At 35.5% G+C, this 17,763-nt stretch overlaps 2 protein-coding genes across 3 annotated transcripts; one reads left to right on the forward strand and one right to left on the reverse strand.

The window, feature by feature from the left end:
• Nucleotides 1-2,346: 2,346 nt before the first annotated feature.
• On the reverse strand, nucleotides 2,347-11,252 carry DAL1 (E3 Ubiquitin ligase family protein). Of its 2 annotated transcripts, none has more exons than XM_023659128.2 (11): nucleotides 10,820-11,252; nucleotides 10,641-10,693; nucleotides 6,051-6,172; nucleotides 5,875-5,991; nucleotides 5,604-5,741; nucleotides 5,449-5,514; nucleotides 4,531-4,643; nucleotides 4,305-4,415; nucleotides 3,988-4,031; nucleotides 3,801-3,909; nucleotides 2,347-2,915 (listed from the first exon to the last, which is right to left on the reverse strand). In XM_023659128.2, exons 1-11 carry the CDS (start codon nucleotides 10,891-10,893, stop codon nucleotides 2,813-2,815), a joined length of 1,050 nt encoding a protein of 349 aa, XP_023514896.2. In that variant the 5' UTR covers nucleotides 10,894-11,252; the 3' UTR covers nucleotides 2,347-2,812. The 2 variants fall into 2 exon arrangements, with proteins under 2 accessions (XP_023514896.2, XP_023514897.2); XM_023659129.2 differs by having other exon boundaries at nucleotides 5,875-5,970; nucleotides 10,820-11,250.
• Nucleotides 11,253-12,323: 1,071 nt separating this feature from the next.
• On the forward strand, nucleotides 12,324-16,661 carry LOC111779260 (elongation factor Tu, mitochondrial). Its single transcript, XM_023659374.2, has 12 exons — nucleotides 12,324-12,612; nucleotides 12,762-12,837; nucleotides 12,976-13,068; nucleotides 13,187-13,261; nucleotides 13,658-13,762; nucleotides 13,880-13,970; nucleotides 14,058-14,263; nucleotides 14,611-14,694; nucleotides 14,906-14,971; nucleotides 15,290-15,352; nucleotides 15,730-15,970; nucleotides 16,208-16,661. Exons 1-12 carry the CDS (start codon nucleotides 12,431-12,433, stop codon nucleotides 16,276-16,278), a joined length of 1,353 nt encoding a protein of 450 aa, XP_023515142.1. The 5' UTR covers nucleotides 12,324-12,430; the 3' UTR covers nucleotides 16,279-16,661.
• Nucleotides 16,662-17,763: the final 1,102 nt, after the last annotated feature.

The following is a 17,763-nucleotide window of genomic DNA, read 5'->3' on the forward strand; positions in this document are numbered from 1 at the left end:
CAACGTATGCTCGAGCCTCTGGCCCCGATTTAAGAAAATTTTAGAAAACGGGGCAGAGAGATTTTCGAAGGAGAGTTTGAAAGCAAGATTTAGTGAGAGATTAAAAATGGTGTTATATAGCACGCAAGCAAAGGCAACAACGACGACTTAGTAGTATATAACTATTCAGGTAGGGATAAGTTGACAACTAGTCATATTTCCTCCAGTACATTTTGAGGCATTTTAGCTAAGCAATCAGCCTAAGACTTGTCCAATTGTTTTGCAGCGGGCATGTTTGCGTAATACTTTCTAAGGAGCCGAACTTGGTTGCGTAAGCTTGTAACTCGAGTGAGAATATATATATATATATATATATATATATATATATATATATATATATATATATATATATATATATATATATATATATATATATATATATATATATATATATATACATACTTACGAGTGGGAATTTTGTCATATTGAAGAAAAAATTGAAGCATGGACCAAAGCAAACACACTTGTTTGTATGTATTCCCTCAAGAACCTAACTAGGAATCTTGGGAAGAACAATATGCACCAAGAATGGATTTCTAAAAAAGTGCACATTGTTCTTCTCTCTCTAAATATGCTTTTACAAACTTTATGTGAGTGAGTGAGTGAGTGTTGGAGGGAAGAAAAAGCATCTATGAAAGAGATAAAATATTTAGAGCCATCCAAAGTGAGTGGAACCGATTATTATTCACTACTTTATGCTACGACCTATTCAAACAAGTCATGTGAACTGATCAACACCGTTGAACATGAAGGAAGAAAAGTTGGGAAGGTTTTAGTTCGAGTTGCTTGAATGGGAAGTTTATATTCGATATCTGATTCTTCTTCTTTCTCTACTATATTCATGCTTTCTTTCTCTTCACGATGTTGACACGTTTTTTTTTTTTAACAAGGGAAAGATTCGAGCTTATAAGTAAGGAACACCCAAACACTCGACCACTCAGCTACGATGAACGACTACTACATAGTCTATGTGCTTTTGTTGAAGTGTTAAAATAAACCCCGATAAGTTTAGAATGTTCTTTTAACATATGGAGGCTCAAGAAAGATATTTCAAATGATTTTGAAAGTTAATTTCATGAAAAAGTTAAATCATGTCATAAAGCACTTTTTTTTCTCTCTATACAACAAGTCGCAACTTTTCTGATCTCATCTCATTCAAAAGATGATTTTAGCTTTGTACTTGAAAGCTCTGTTGTAATATCAAATAAATTCTCAAGCCTCTAAGTTGATAATGGTTTTTCTAATTTCTATTTCATTTTAACCGAACAGAAAACTAAAAACAAAATCACGATCAACTAACCCTAAAGACCCGAAACTACGATAAACTAACCCTAAAGACCCGATAAACTAACCCTAAAGACCCGAAACTACAATAAACTAACCCTAAAGACCCGAAACTACGATAAACTAACCCTAAAGACCCGAAACTACGATAAACTAACCCTAAAGACCCGAAACTACGATAAACTAACCCTAAAGACCTGAAACTACGATCAACTAACCCTAAAGATCTAAAAGTACGATAAACTAACCCTAAAGACCCGAAACTACGATAAACTAACCTAAAGACCCGAACCTACGATAAACTAACCCTAAAGACCTGAAACTACGCTAAACTAACCCTAAAGATCTGAAACTACGATAAACTAACCCTAGACCCGAAACTACGATAAAATAACCCTAAAGACCCGAAACTACAATAAACTAACCCTAAAGACCTGAAACTACGATAAACTAACCCTAAAGACCCGAAAGTTGCTCCTTTTGTTAAAGGTGAGTTCAAGCTCTTCAATCCCTTTGTCCCCCAACATGTTCCAGAAAGAGAGAATGAAAAGTAGAAGAGATGAAAAGAAGCAAATCCTTAGTGATCTACCTGTGCCCTGTGCCCATCTCATCTAATTAGATGGGCCTTAGATGCCATCTACCAACCAATGGAGCCAAAAGAAATGCACCTAACATTATGCAATAATATACACTTTTGACATTATTTCTAATGATTTCATGTCGCATCATACTCTGTAAAATCATGTCAACAATAATAAATAATGAACAGAAAAACAATATATTCCCACTTCATTGAAGATTCAACTTCATTATTTTAATACTTTTATATTTCAGAGATCCCTGAAGTGGATGGCCATCATTATGTGCTAGGTGACAAGTATGGAGCAAAAAGGAACTAAGATATTAGAAAATGGAAACTAGGAAAAGACATCCCTCCTGTCTAAAACATCTTTTAAATAATCCAACAACCATTTATAAATGATAATCTAGAGTAACACTATAGATCTGATTACAGATAAGACAACACCAATGAAAACAAAGTTTATTTCTTCAGGCTGATGACATGAATCAGCATGCATTTTTTGGGCTTGGGATTAGTCAATAGTGTACAATCCTAACCATGAGGGCGACAGCAACAAAGCAAAGCAACACCCAAAAAAAAAAAAAAAAAAAAAAAAAAAAGATCGAAGTTGGAGACCAAGTTTAGTGACTTATATATTTGAACTTTCTTTTTCTAATTGGTCCATCTGGGAATAACATGATAATATACATAGGCGGCTGATTAAGATCATGTATAATTTCACAGACAAATGAAGTTAGTAGAGAGCAACTATGTTTAATTACCTTCTGAAATAAGGTGTAACCTTCTATCTGGGGAGGTTGCAGCATATAATTGGCTGGTGAGATTCTTGCATCACGTAAAGTATGCCTTCGTGACATATAGAAGTGCTCATGAAGGTTTATGATAATGAGTCCTCGGAGCCAACCATCAATGGCGGTATGTCTTTACTACCAGCTCAATTCGTCGACGACAGAGTGGACAGTTCGTTAAATGTGAACAACACGCTACACAGCAGCACATATGGCCGCACCTGAAATCAAGCCAGTAGACCAGTTTTTTTGGATTAGTTACTGAGATGATAGAATGCTGAACTGCAATTAATTTGATTCAATCAAGACAAGGTACAAAGACGTACGAGTTCCTTCAAGCCTGATATAGTGTACAAATAACTAGATAGTGATACGCCATTAGGAAAAGAAAATCAAATAGTTCTATAATAAGCATATGAATTATTCAAATAAAAACAATTCTAACATGTAAAATTACGTAAGAGGAAGATTCCATTGTCCATATAAGGATATAGCACTTATAAGATTGTAATTTAGAAAACAACGTAACAAATAACAAAAGGAGGGGGGAAAAGAGCCAAGCGAGGAAACATAAGCCAAGAGAAAGATGCCCGATTAGAAAATTAAAAGCAAATTGTTCGAGTAAATTTTAAATATACTTGAAAAAGTGTATTTAAAAAAAAGGTTCGCAATGTGGTAAGGGTAATCTAGAAGTTGACTATTTAGTCCCAATCATGAGAAAGTAACACCAAGTGGGCCTAGTGATGTTTTCTTACAACAGTAAACCCAATAAAGAAAGCGAGGTGTACTTCTAGTGCCATTAAGAGTAGACTTCCACTCCCACACTAAATCATCAAAAACAGGCGTATTCTGAGTCCATTTCCAAGTCCAACTATTAGCAGCTACCAAAGGCAAGAAAACCAAACTTATCTAAGATCTCTTTAAAATTCTCTCTCTTCTAAGAATATTGAAGTAGTGTTTCTAGGACTGTTCACCATTCATGTTAGACTTGGTGAAAATATTACAGAATTTCACTGCTTCTCTCATCTCTAAATAGAGATGTTTCAGGCATGTGAGAAACATTTGCGTGTGTTTGTGTTGGGAGAATGAAGAAAAAGAGCTCTTACGGGACAAAAACGGCGTTGTAGTCTCTCTCAAGACATATTACACAAAGATCTGGCATTGAACGGTCTCTCTTCGTACCATCTGATCCATTGTTAGTCGTATCATTCTCCCCTGAAGCAATGTATTTTAAGTTTCATCGATGTGCATATATAATTCAAAAGGCAACATATCAAAAAGTTGGGATTCTACCTTCATTTGCTTGGTTTGATCTCTTGGCAGCTGCAGCTAGGACCCTGTACGATCAGAATATTTCTCAGCTAGCTCATAGAGAAATAAATAAATAAAAACATGAGGCGGAAAAAGAGACACTAGTGGTCATCCACAAGGTTGACTAGTATTTCATAAGCATCAATCTTTATAGTTGGTCGTCTCTTAAAGTGATACATATCATAAATGCTTTCTAGATATACTTATTCACAACGCTGAGCAGTCAACATCAAATATCAAATTTGAAAACGAAGAAATGAAAAGAACTTTAACAGGTAAACAAACTGAAGGCAGCGTACCTTTTCTGATATTTCCAGCGACGCCTTCTCCCCAAGAGATAAAGAATAGCATGCTTTGTGACGAGATACAAACCAAATATGCTCAAACCCAGGGAAGCATACTTGTACCACCTAGTAAGTATCCATGTCATAACAAGCCACAGAAATGAATGCCCGTTGCAAACATTACATTATGGGAAAATGAAGAGACTAAAAGAATCTATGTAGATAAGGGTACATAATCAACCTGGCCCACTTCCCAAGATTGCTTATGAGTTGATCGATTGTCTTTGGGGAGACATAAAATGGCCCTTTGTGTGGTCGTTGTATTCTAATAGTACCAATGTCATCTTTGGCAGCCTATTCATAATCTCAAGGATCAAACAGAAGAATAATAATAAGTAATTCACAATATACCCTTTTAATTTTGTGTCTAGACATGCATAATTAATCATTTTGTTCCTTTACAACTACATTTTGGCCAATCAAAGATTTGAAGACTGAGCAATCGGAAGCATAAATGTGTTTTAAAATATAGAACGAGTGCTACATGTATCATGTAAGCCTACCTATATTAAGAGACTTAAAGATGATTGCTGCATGTAGAGTCAAAAACAGATTTTGTGTACAATATAATAATAATTTAAGTCCTATAGATCCTATTATTTTAAGTGATCTAATTTTTACAATTTAGAGAGATATAAAAGACAATTAATGAATGTTGGGAGTATGGTAACACTAAAATTTGACCACAAGGAACATCCATTCTGCTAAGCTGTGGATAATGAAAAAATTAAATTGCTTTCCTTTGGACAATCGACAATAGTGATTTTGTCACTAAATACATTGTTTTAGAATGATACAGAAACTTTTTGTTACTATATTAAATTGCTTCCTACCTGGGTATGGCCTTATAGTGAAGGAACACCAAGCATTTATAGTCTAATAATATGATTTGTAATAACATTCAGTCATTTTCCACATAAACACTTTTCAATTTGAACTGAACATAAGTGAAGGTGGTAACTGGTATTAGACTAATAATATGATTTGTAATTGAACCAAGATAATACATTAAATTTCTCAGCTTCCCATAGTTCTGCTTTGTAAATAAGGACATGATCTCAAATGCTGTTTGCACAAATGAAAAATGATAATTCCATACCTCACCAACGACAGTCAAGGAAGTGCCAGTTGGTAGTACACGCTCTATTCGCTTAACTCCAAGCATCTTGAAAAGGAAAAAATATATAAAATCAGTTAAATAAGACCACTACAAGCACGTTGTACTAAAAGTAACATTTACTGATCAAGACAGACCTTGAGACCTTGGAGATAATCTAAGGTTCCACGCATAAGAGATCTGCCAGACTCTTCAAATATCTCACTCACTACTGGTAATATAAAATTTGTGGCACTTCGAGCTCCCACCACAAATGCACGACCAGTCCCATCATCCTGATAAAAAATGAAAAAAATAAAACGACAACTTTATGGGATAACACCAATCATCAAATGTGAAGAATGAATACAACTCTACACATGGGTTGACCCAAACAATTATGCATTATAGAATTAGTATATTTCTCACCAGATACCAAGGAACTTCTTTGCTCATGGAGAGCATCAGTGCAGAATCCTGAATCCATGATCCTGCATCGTTGTGCTTCAGAAAGTGTTGTTCTGCCTGAGGGGGAAAAAAACAGAACTGACATAGGTTCAATGTCGTGTTGAATGTACTCTCACAAAGAAAATAACATCCATTACCGTTTCCTCCACAATTACTCCCCGCAGCCCACTAAACTCGCAATTTATTGGTGTATCAGAGCTTACTCTCCCAGAAATTGCAACAACCAGAGGTAATACACATTCAGCCTCAAGCAATTGAGCTGAAAATAGAGAAATGTTTCTAAAATAAATAACTTGAGGAAAAAAATTCAGGAACATAAACAAGAAGTGAAAACAATAATTGACTTGTTTGCCCGGAAAAAATCTTTTCCCAAAGATCTTGTTATGCTTGAGGATGGGATTCGTAAGCTCATGGAGAAACATGGATATTCTCTTTAACCATCTTAATTTATTTTTCATTTCTATTTGTAATTTTATTTTGAATATACGTAATTATTAATCTTGATTTACCAAAATTAATATAACTATTTATTTAATTAAAATAAATAAATAGTATTTTATTTAACTCATTTTTACAAATAAGAGTTTATTAAATGAATAATTCCTTATTTACTAAAATTATTAATTAATTAGTTAATTAGTTTTCAATAAATAAAACTAATTACTTATTGATTATTTATAGTCAATTATTTGTTTTTTTGACTCAAATATAAGATGCATTGCTAGTTCTTCAATTTGATTATTGTATGAATTATTTACCATTAAAATTTTATATAACTTCATTAAAATCATTTATTTGAGAATAATTATTAAGATGGATGGCTAAATAAATTCAAAAACCTAAAATTGAAGGCATATTATTCCTAATATACTTATTAATGACTAAAAATTAAATTAAAATTAAAATAGGCAAATTATTTAATAACTTGATTTACATAAATAACAAATTATCTAAAATTAAGTAGTAAAATAAAATGGTTGGAAGTACTCATGAGAATCAAACAAAAATATTATATATTTATATAAAATTTTGATACAATTCTCGTGAAACACTAAACGTAGTTATTTAATTCTCATACATCTTATTCTCAGACATCCTATTCTTAGGCATCTTAAACAACACATTCAACCATGGTGGCCAGCCTTCTCCAAAATAATACAATACTCCTATTTAAAAGCAAGCTAGAGCCTAAAGACCAACAGAATTTTACCCAATGAGGAATAAGCTAAGCAAAGAATTTAATTTTGAGAATTGTTCTCGGTTCTAGAAAGCATTTCCCTGGTTTACGTAGCAAATGTGTTAAAACAAGCATAACAATTGCTTTTTAAAAGTTTCCCTCCCTTCCTTTCCATTAGCTTTTTTAAGGATGGCCTGTGTTGGATGATGGAAGTCCCACATCGACTAATTTAGGGAATGATCATGGGTTTATAAGTGAGGAATGCTAACTCCATTGGTATGAGGCCTTTTGGGGAAACCCAAAGCAAAGCCATGAGAGCTTATGCTCAAAGTGGACAATATCATACCATTGTGGAGAGTCGTGTTCGTCTAACATGGTATCAGAGCCATGCCCTAAACTTAGTCGTGCCAATAAATTGGTAAATCCTCAAATATCGAACAAAGAACTCCTAAAGAAAAGGAGGTAAATCCTCAAATATCGAACAAAGAACTCCTAAAGAAAAGGAGGTAAATCCTCAAATATCGAACAAAGAACTCCTAAAGAAAAGGAGTCAAGCCCCTCCTCGAAGGCAGTAAAAAATGACTAAGAATCCAAAGGAGTCGAGCCTCGATTAAGGGGAGGCGCGCACTTTGTTCGAGGGGAGGTGTTGGATGATGGAAGTCCCACATCGACTAATTTAGGGAATGATCATGGGTTTATAAGTGAGGAATGCTAACTCCATTGGTATGAGGCCTTTTGGGGAAACCCAAAGCAAAGTCATGAGAGCTTATGCTCAAAGTGGACAATATCATACCATTGTGGAGAGTCGTGTTCGTCTAACAGCCGGTTTCCCTAAACAATTGAAGTACAAAGTATGTGCCTGTGAGTAATGATGCCTAGTGAACAAAACCTTGACATTGGCCTGTGGCCTGAAAGTTCATGATGATACAAAAGACAACCAAATTAGAGGCTTCACACTCCAAGGCCAACTCCAGGAGACAATAAGGGTCGTAAGTTACTAAGTTTTCGAGTTGAGGTTTGAACCCAAGACCATAGTAGGTATCACCAAACACCTAAAACCCTTCCCACCCAGACACCTCTTGGGGTTGCTCATGGTTAACACAACAGCAACACAATGGGGAATTTTAAAAACAGCAACATAAAATTTCTTTAGCGCTTGTTAGTACTGAAACAAAAAACACTATTCATTGATATAATGAAAAATATATCAAAATGGAAATTGAAATATCAAAAGCCCAATCTATTTCAAGAGAAAACAAAAACCTTAGACACTAGACTCTACAAAAAGGGCCTCTAATTCGTATTAGTCACACTTTGGATTTAACAAAAAAAGCAAACCACCCAAAAAATGGTGGTCGCTAACTCATGACTCACCTCCAATAACAATTTAAACCAAACAGAAAAGGAGATCAGGAAATGCAAAAGAACAAGACATTCCTTATCCTCAATAGCCTCTGTACCAAAACATGCCGGTAGGGTTACAAGAACAAAGAGCAAGCCCCTTATGAACAATATGCAAGGAGTTTATCTTACTAATAACCACAAACCGAAAAAAGAAGGTATCAGTTCATGCAACATCACCTCCATAGCCATGATCCAAAAGAAATGACTCTTAGTAAAGGTTATTGAAATCAAAATGAACAAAAATAGCACTAGGAGGCACTCGTCAGTTTAATTTAGCAGTTGTCTAGAAAACAAAAAGAATATCTTCGGTCATGAAGTTTCACAAATATCACTTTAGTCCTTCATTTTTATATATCCATGAGAGTTGAGCCCGTATGCATGCATCTGAACTAATCCCTCAGGACAACTATCTAACTCTATAACCAAATAATATTAAATCCAAATCTCATTATTTAGTCCTGATATTTTTAACTCAAGAAGGTCTCCGTCATCGTTAAGAAATATGCTGAACATGAACACATGGTGATTAGTGTCCGTTCTTTACAATCTTTGACTGGTCCCAAGTATAGATGTTGGGGGTTGTTAATTAATATCAGACATAAAAATGGACTTGGAAAAGGAAAATTTGAGAGAGTGCAGGGTGTCACAACCATGCCATGAAGAAAGTAAGTTGTGACCCTCACGTGTAGACATGACGAGGTGGTGACACAGAAGTGGCGCCCAACTGACCATGCAAGGGCTGAGACAAGACAAGTGTCATGATGCGACTGAAGAAGACGGTGCATCATCTAACACACCATAAAAAGTGTGCGTCGAAGCCAAGTTGAGGCATAAGCAAGACAGAGGCATGATGTTAACATGAGTGTCAAAGATAGACTTGATAAAGGCCCCAGGTCTTAACCTTGAAAGTCGAGGTTCCTAAAAGAGTTTGGACATGGTGTCAATCGAATACCGGACAAACGCACCACGAGATCATATGACCATTTGTCAAAATCATGTCTAGTCCTATCAAACCAAAAATACCTCAGAATGTACTACAGGGGAGGTATGGGTCAACCCTCCACCACCCCTAGGCCCTATGGCCTAACCGAGCTACCCTGTGGTACATACGTATGTCACAGTGTGGACAAGTGTTTCGGGCGACCTCCTTTGAAATGAGTTTTTCAAGGACAGTGTCGGATGACACGGGTGTGCTGCCATTGCACCCCCGCCCATGTGTCGGAGGTTGGAATATGAACCTGTTATTTGGTACAGTGTCCGCAAATGACTTGCCATAGATACGAGACTTGCCATGGATACGAGAGGATCGTGGCCTTGATAGAACTCAGATGGATGGGTGGATGTTCAAGAGGCACTGATTATATGATAGACACATGGGGTCAGTTCTCGATAGACATGTCCGTGTAGGTTACGATGACCAATGACATCACGATATGAAGGTCGTGTTGTAGATGATAAGATGAGATGCGACGACGCATATGAATGACCTTGTCCTAGAGTAGAGGCAAAGTCGAGCCGAATGACTTGACCTAGTGTAGAGGCAAGTCGATTAAGCTCGCAGACGATTGAACATGCATGCGATATGTTCAATTGGCAAAGGAGAACCTCGTGTAAGGTCCGACGAAACCACAAATCCGGACGAAAATTTGAATGAGGCTTGAGTTCCCATTAAAGCTTGTCATGAGCGTGTCAGGATCATGACGCCGTACGGTTGAAAATGTATGATTGTGACACAGGGCACCCTACTTCTTGGGGTTTCCAATCCTAAGACCCTCCAAAAATTTATTACACTAAACATTGTCCACAAAATATGGCCTTCCGAGAAATTATTGGAGGAGGCTGGAACTATGTGGCCAGCAGTATTATGCAGTAGGTTGTAAGAGAGTCGAGAGAGAAACAAAAGATTATGGTTTAACCCTACATCGAAAGGTTCGGAGGGGGGAGAGAAGCCGCCACAATCTGGCGGCCACTGTTTCCTAAAATGAGAGATTAGGATGGGAAATTGAAATAATGACCGCGAGGGCGGACCCTGAACCTAATTACAATATCCTGCACAATAAAATCGACCTCTCTCTGACAATAATTTTAGAAAACTGAAAGCAAACCAAATGATAATTATATCTTTCAAAAACAGCGAATCGCTTACCCAGTTCCTTCAACTGATCGACCCTCGTAACAGATTTCAGTAACTCCGCATCCCTATAACGCCATAACAACAACAAATTAGTCTATGCGAACATCGGTGCATATCTATAACTTGCAAATGAGTAATTCCTCACAATATGCAAACACGAAAAGTCCAAAATTAAAGAAACAAGAACTTACCGGCCACTACTCCTTCCAAGAAGATAGAGAGCAGCTGCACTCAAACAGCAACTAAGACCTCCCCACGGAAGCATCCTCAACAGGTAGTAGTAGATTCCAATTTCAGATCTCGAACCATGTACTACTCTTCATAATACGTATAAACGACAGAGCTGAAGCAACAGAGCCACAGAAATTGAACGAGGAAACATCAAAATTCGGCAACGGTTTTTTCTCGCGGGAAGAGGGACGGAACTGCAGAGGAATTTGGGGTCTTCGGAGGTGGAATTCTCGATTGGATTGCAGAATGATTGAAATCTGGTAAGGAAAATTGGATGAAGTATGGGTGAAGGAAGTGATTAAGGGTTGGGAACTGAGTTCAATTCAATCGACCGTGTTGCTCTCAGGTGCGGCCACTGTCGAGAGAAACATCCTATCGCGCTTTATCCGACGGACTCAATTTATATCTGCGAAACAAGTGGACGATGATCGTTAAGAGCGCGAGCGGTGTATTTTATTTTATTTTTTATTTTCCTAAAGTTAAATCAAAGGTTTTGTTCCATGAACCCGAAACGATTAAATCCATCTAAGTCTAAAAAAAATGAACCCAATTCTATTCGAAATGCTAATTTAACCCAACCCTTATAGTTCGGGTTGGATTGGTCGAGGTTGTCCGATTGAATGTACACCTCAGTTTCAATATTTTATTTATTTTTTTTTTTTTAAAAGTAAATATAACCGAAAATAGAATAATCAAAGATTTACTTTTAAAATATCTTAAATTCAACCTCACTTTTTTCATAAATATCTTTAAAAAAAAAATTAAAAAAGTTAAAAAATACAAAATTTTATCAATATCCTTAATATTTTTTAATTTAAATTTTATTTGATTCAAATAAAATATCCTTAATATTTTTAATTTTTAATTTTAATTTAATTTCAATGGAAGAGACTAAACTCAAAGATTCGACAATAATTTTTAAATTATTTTAACCATTAGTAATTTATTTTTAAAATATTTTTAAATTCAAGACCATTTCTTTTATTAATATCTTTAATTTAAAAAAAAATAAAAAATACCGAGTAATTTAAAATTAATCATCGATTATCTATATCATCAATATTTTTAACAATATCAATATTTGATAAAATTGTTAAAAAAAAATATTAATATGATATAAAACGTTAATAAATTATTTTAATAATATTTTTTAACTTTCAAAAAATATCAATCGGATAAAATCGTTAATAAATTATTTTAATAATCTTTTAAAAGGTTTCAAATCAATCATTAATATTTCTAAATATTTTTATAAATTAAAAAATAAGATCAAATTTTGGTATCTCTTAACATTTTTAAATTCATGGGATTAAATTTACGATTTAATTTATTATTTAAAAAAAAACATATATTTAGTCAATTGGGCCTAAAATTAAATGGGCCTAAAATTAAATGGGCCGGCAATAGCCTTGTAAGACGGGAAGTTGAGGCCCATAAACTTCTAAAACCCTCGCAGAACTTCGTCTCTGTAAACCCCCAAATAGCTTCCGCCAAACCGGAAGCTTTTCTTCTTCCCGCTTCTTTGTACTTTCTTCTTCTCGGACTGCTTCCGGCGAGCGATTTGAGTTCCAATGGCCTCGGCTGCTCTCCGATGCTCTACCTCCAAGCGCCTTCTTGCCTATTCGTCTTCATTATCGTGGTGTTGCAGAGGATCCGCTTCCTCCCAATCTTCCATCTCCGAATTGCTTTCCAGAAACGATGGAACCTCCAGTCCCATTCCTTGGTGGAGATCCATGGCCACCTTCACTCGGACGTAAGCAATTTATAGCTCTGAAGATTTTTCTCTCCTTTTTTTTTTCAGCATGTTTATGCGGTTGCCAGACGGATTTGTATTTTCTTGGTTCTCTGTAATTGGTTAGTTTTTTTTGTTAATTTATTTCGATTTACATTGCGGGTGGACAGAAAGCCTCATGTGAATGTGGGGACAATTGGGCATGTTGACCATGGAAAGACTACATTGACTGCAGCTATTACGAAGGTTGGATTATCATTTGTTTTTTTTAACGAAGTGCTAATCTATCTTTGATTCATTTCGACTAGAAACTTTATTATGTAGAAGTATTAATGTCGGATACTCAATACGTGGAGTTATCATTTGAATTTCAATTTCCTTTAGGTGTTGGCCGAGGAAGGGAAAGCTAAGGCTATTGCATTTGATGAAATTGATAAAGCTCCAGAGGAGAAAAAGAGAGGAATTACCATCGCAACGGTTGGTGTTCAAATTTTATTCTTGTTGGGAAATTACTTTCCATTTACTCTGTCGCCTATGCATATCTCTCCTCAAACCATCATTTGACTTGGGTTTATGATAAATTTCAATTTTGCAGGCTCACGTAGAGTATGAAACTGCTAAGAGACATTATGCACACGTAGATTGCCCTGGACATGCAGACTACGTTAAAGTAAGCCATGGACTGATATTTTTATTATTTAAAACAGAGCACAGTAATTTATTATTCAGTTATACCTTTGATTGGTGGGTTGATATAAATGTCATGGGCAAGGAGTTGTAAGTAGCAAGCATAAGTAGGTAGAACAATGAGGAATGTTGGCGTTCTTCTTAACTAGAAGGTGGGTACTCAAGTCAGGTTCACTGCAAGCTGAATGCCATTTATTGGTGGACAACTTGCATATTGTACACTACTTGTATACAAGAGCAGGTTTCTTGACTTTTTTTTTTACAGCTTTCAACATTTTAGTTTCCCCCAATGGCGCAATGTTTACATCAATTGGTTATAATTTTCTGATTATCGGAGATTTTATGAACAACTATTGAATGATGGTGGTAATTGGTGCAGAACATGATTACTGGAGCTGCTCAAATGGATGGTGGCATCCTTGTTGTGTCTGGTCCTGATGGGGCCATGCCTCAGACTAAGGAGCATATTCTACTAGCACGGCAGGTGTACATTTGTTTGTTTGGATCATATATGTTTTCTGCAGTGCAGATTTTCTTGTTTTTATGTGCTTTTGGGATGTAATGTTAATGCACTATAAATTTGTTTTATTACATCATTCAGGTTGGTGTTCCATCACTTGTGTGCTTCTTGAATAAAGTTGACGCTGTTGATGATCCTGAATTGTTGGACCTTGTGGAAATGGAACTTCGTGGTATGATTACACAGTTGTATTTGGGTGCAGCTACTGTTTCCAGGATTTCAATTGTACATTTTAAATTGTGGTTTATGTTTTTGGCAGAACTTCTCAGCTTCTACAAGTTCCCTGGCGATGACATTCCCATCATTAGGGGTTCAGCTTTATCTGCATTACAGGGTACAAACGAAGAAATTGGTAAAAAGGCTATTCTACAGTTAATGGATGCTGTTGATGAATACATTCCCGACCCTGTTCGCCAGCTTGACAAGCCTTTCCTGATGCCAATTGAAGATGTTTTCTCTATTCAGGTATGGAGGACATGCCCTGGTCTTATATCGAAATAGTTCGTTCTGTTACCTTTTTTGTAATTATTTACCTGTGAACATGTTCATATAAAAAAAAAATACTATAAATTTAGACTGCTCATAATAGATTGTATATCATCAAGTTGGAACTTACATCCAGTTGAGTACTTGACATTTTTTGTGTAGACTGCACCATGTGCACCTATAGTTGCAAGTAAGTCGCAATGTGTAATGCTGATGTAATGAGTATAGGTTCACTTTTCAATTTCAGTACGTTGATGTTTGGCTGATAAAGTATGTATGAAGAGTTATTTTTGAAGTGAACTTGATTCTATCTGTTTATGCTGAAGGGTCGTGGAACTGTTGCTACTGGCCGTGTTGAGCAGGGAACTATTAAAGTTGGTGAAGAAGTTGAAGTTCTAGGGTTAGCTCAGGTAATTAGATATACCACATTCAATTTCTAACTATGTTTTGTGTGTGCGGTATGGGCACACACCTTGTACCACTTTTGAGTCACTGTTGAACCTGCAACTAACTAGGGATGATTACAGTCTTGGGGCTAGGTATTGTGTGTTGTCATTGTGATCCTTGTTCGTGAAATTAAACATTGGTTTGATAATACTCTATTCACGATGTCTTTTGCAGGGGCCTCCTTTGAAAACTACTGTAACTGGTGTTGAGATGTTCAAGAAAATCCTGGATCAAGGACAAGTAATTGGCTGTTAACTTTTACTTACCTCATTAATAATTTTTCTTTTTTTATCATAAAATACATACACAAAAGAACAATGACAGAAGTAAAGTCCTAGAAAAAAGGAGCCAGAAAATTGGAAGCTACCTAAATACAAATAATTAAGTTGGTTTATGATTCTAACTTCGCTAGCATGTATTTGTATGTTTTTATTATACGAGGAAGAAAATTTACTTTAAAAATGGAACACTAATACTGAAAGGACCTCCAATAGAACAAGCCAAATGAGTTGAAAAATTCCTTACACTTGTCTAATGTTGACTTCATGTGTTTGTTAGGCTGGTGATAACGTCGGTCTCCTTCTCCGTGGTCTAAAAAGAGAAGACATTCAACGTGGACAGGTATGTACATTGGCGTTACTCATGTTGAAATGTATTTGCTGTTAGGAATCACGGATCTCCACAATGGTATGATATTGTCCACTTTGAGCATAAGCTCTCATGCTTTGTTTTGAGCTTCCCCAAAAGGCCTCATACCAATGGAGTAGTATTCCCCACTTATAAACCCGTGATCTTCCACTAAATTAACCAATGTGGGACTCACTCCCAATAATCCTCAACATTTGCATCTCATGGAAATTATCAATATAGATGACATTATGACAATGAGGTAGAAGGATTCATACGCTCAAGGAATTACATTTTGAAGGCGACTGTAGCATACACACTTGGATATGATTGTTTCAGTGTTTTCTTTTTTCTTTTTTCTTTACTTATAGGTTATTGCAAAGCCTGGAACTCTCAAAACCTCCAAGAAATTTGAGGCGGAGATATATGTTCTCACAAAAGAGGAAGGTGGCCGACATACTGCTTTCATGTCCAACTACAGACCTCAATTTTACATGAGAACTGCAGATATCACTGGGAAGGTTGAATTACCTGAAAATGTTAAGATGGTTATGCCTGGTGACAACGTGACAGCAGCTTTTGAGTTGATTTTACCCGTCCCCCTTGAAGCAGGTGCGTCTCATTTAATAAACTCTCTTGGGATATAAAGACTAAATCTAACGATTACTTCATTTTACCTTGCTTTGGTACTGCAAAATTTTGTCTATGTTTAGTGCATAAGTTGATTCAAATGTTCATAGAGAAGTTTCGGGTTTATTTTTTGAAAACCAATCAGCCTTGAATCTGATCACATCCATGGATTAGGGTGCTTTTTTTCTTGCCAAAAATGTAATGCTGTATTATTTGCAGGACAAAGATTTGCCCTGAGGGAGGGTGGTAGAACGGTTGGTGCTGGAGTAGTCTCCAAAGTTCTTAGCTGAGCCTGAGGAACTGCGCCCATTTCCTTGAAAGCTCTGCCAAAACCAAACAATTTTTGAAGATCCATCGTTGACAACATGATGCTATTCGACATTGTTTACAGAATCAGTTATTTATATTAGGCCCTTGAGAGATTATTAGGATGTTATGTAATTTGCATAGATTAAGGAAGCTGCATTTTATTGTCCCGAGTCTAATCCTTCAAGATTATCTTGGTCGTCTTCATCTCTTCTTTCTATTTTCAAGTTGATCACTAATAATTTTAGAGTACATAAATGGCAATGGCATAATCAATGTACGTTCAACATTTAGAATTATGAACGTGAATTCAGATGGTTGTTTCTTATTCTGCTCAGAAATACTATATATAATTTATTCTACTCGAGTTCATTATATAGGATTTTGAATGTGAATTTTTTGATATTTTAACTTTTTGATATTTTGGTGGAAGGTATATTATACTTAAACTAGGTGAGATATGATGGATAGTCTTAGAAAATACTTTCAGCTAACTTAGCCTCCTCTGCTCCTTGGGACCAACAAGGGGTAGTACAGGAATATTCACCTTTTGTCTATTGACTATGCCGGTCCCAAGGGTAGTATAGGAATATTCACCTTTTCTCCATTGACTATGTCCTTCGGCTTGATCTTAGGTCCTGACTCACCTCTGGACGAATCTTGCAGAGGAACTCTTGGATTTTCGTTGGATTCTCATCAATGTTTGCGTTACTCAAGCTGCTTCGTGGGTGCTTCCCTCTAAGGTAGAACGCTCCTCTATCAATGCATTCTTACATCCCACAGCTTCGACAGGTCACTTACCTCTGTTCATCATCTTCCGTGCAAGAGGATCAACAAAACAAAACAGGTTAATTTATAAAGTAAACTTAAATTAGGAAATTCTTCACAATTTTATTAATCTAGTAAATTAAATTAAAACAATAAAATATTTAAATATATAATATTCTTTCCTTTTACGACCCATGATTTAAACGAAGAGTTTTATAAAATTTGATACTCCACTATATATTTACCTTATTAAGCAATAAAATTCTAATTCATTTTTCTTTCATACTATTCTTTAAATTGTTTCCTCATCAAAATGGTTAAAAATTATCGAGTATCTTCTTTTTTATTTTGGGTAAAATACATTTTTTAATTACATCCTTAAATTTTTTTTAAAAAAAATTATAATTTAGTTCCCATCATTTAAAAATTTTGATATCAGAAAGTTATATAAGGAAAAAATAAATATTATATTACACTGCAAAACAAAAGCCTAATTTTAGGAAATCTCCATCCCATTATGGAATAATTTCCATATTTTGTTCTATATAACATTGATTTCATGATTTTTCATCTCACAAAAGCTTTGTGATTCCTTTGAAGCTTTCCGTAGCAATGGAAACTAGCCACGCTCCCAGTGATCGAGTACGATAATAATGTTCTTCCTTTTTATTGTTAATTAATTCTTTTATTTTATTTTATTT

Source organism: Cucurbita pepo, chromosome 17, assembly GCF_057944985.1.
Source record: "Cucurbita pepo subsp. pepo isolate OVF chromosome 17, ASM5794498v1, whole genome shotgun sequence".
Classification (NCBI taxonomy): domain Eukaryota; kingdom Viridiplantae; phylum Streptophyta; class Magnoliopsida; order Cucurbitales; family Cucurbitaceae; genus Cucurbita; species Cucurbita pepo.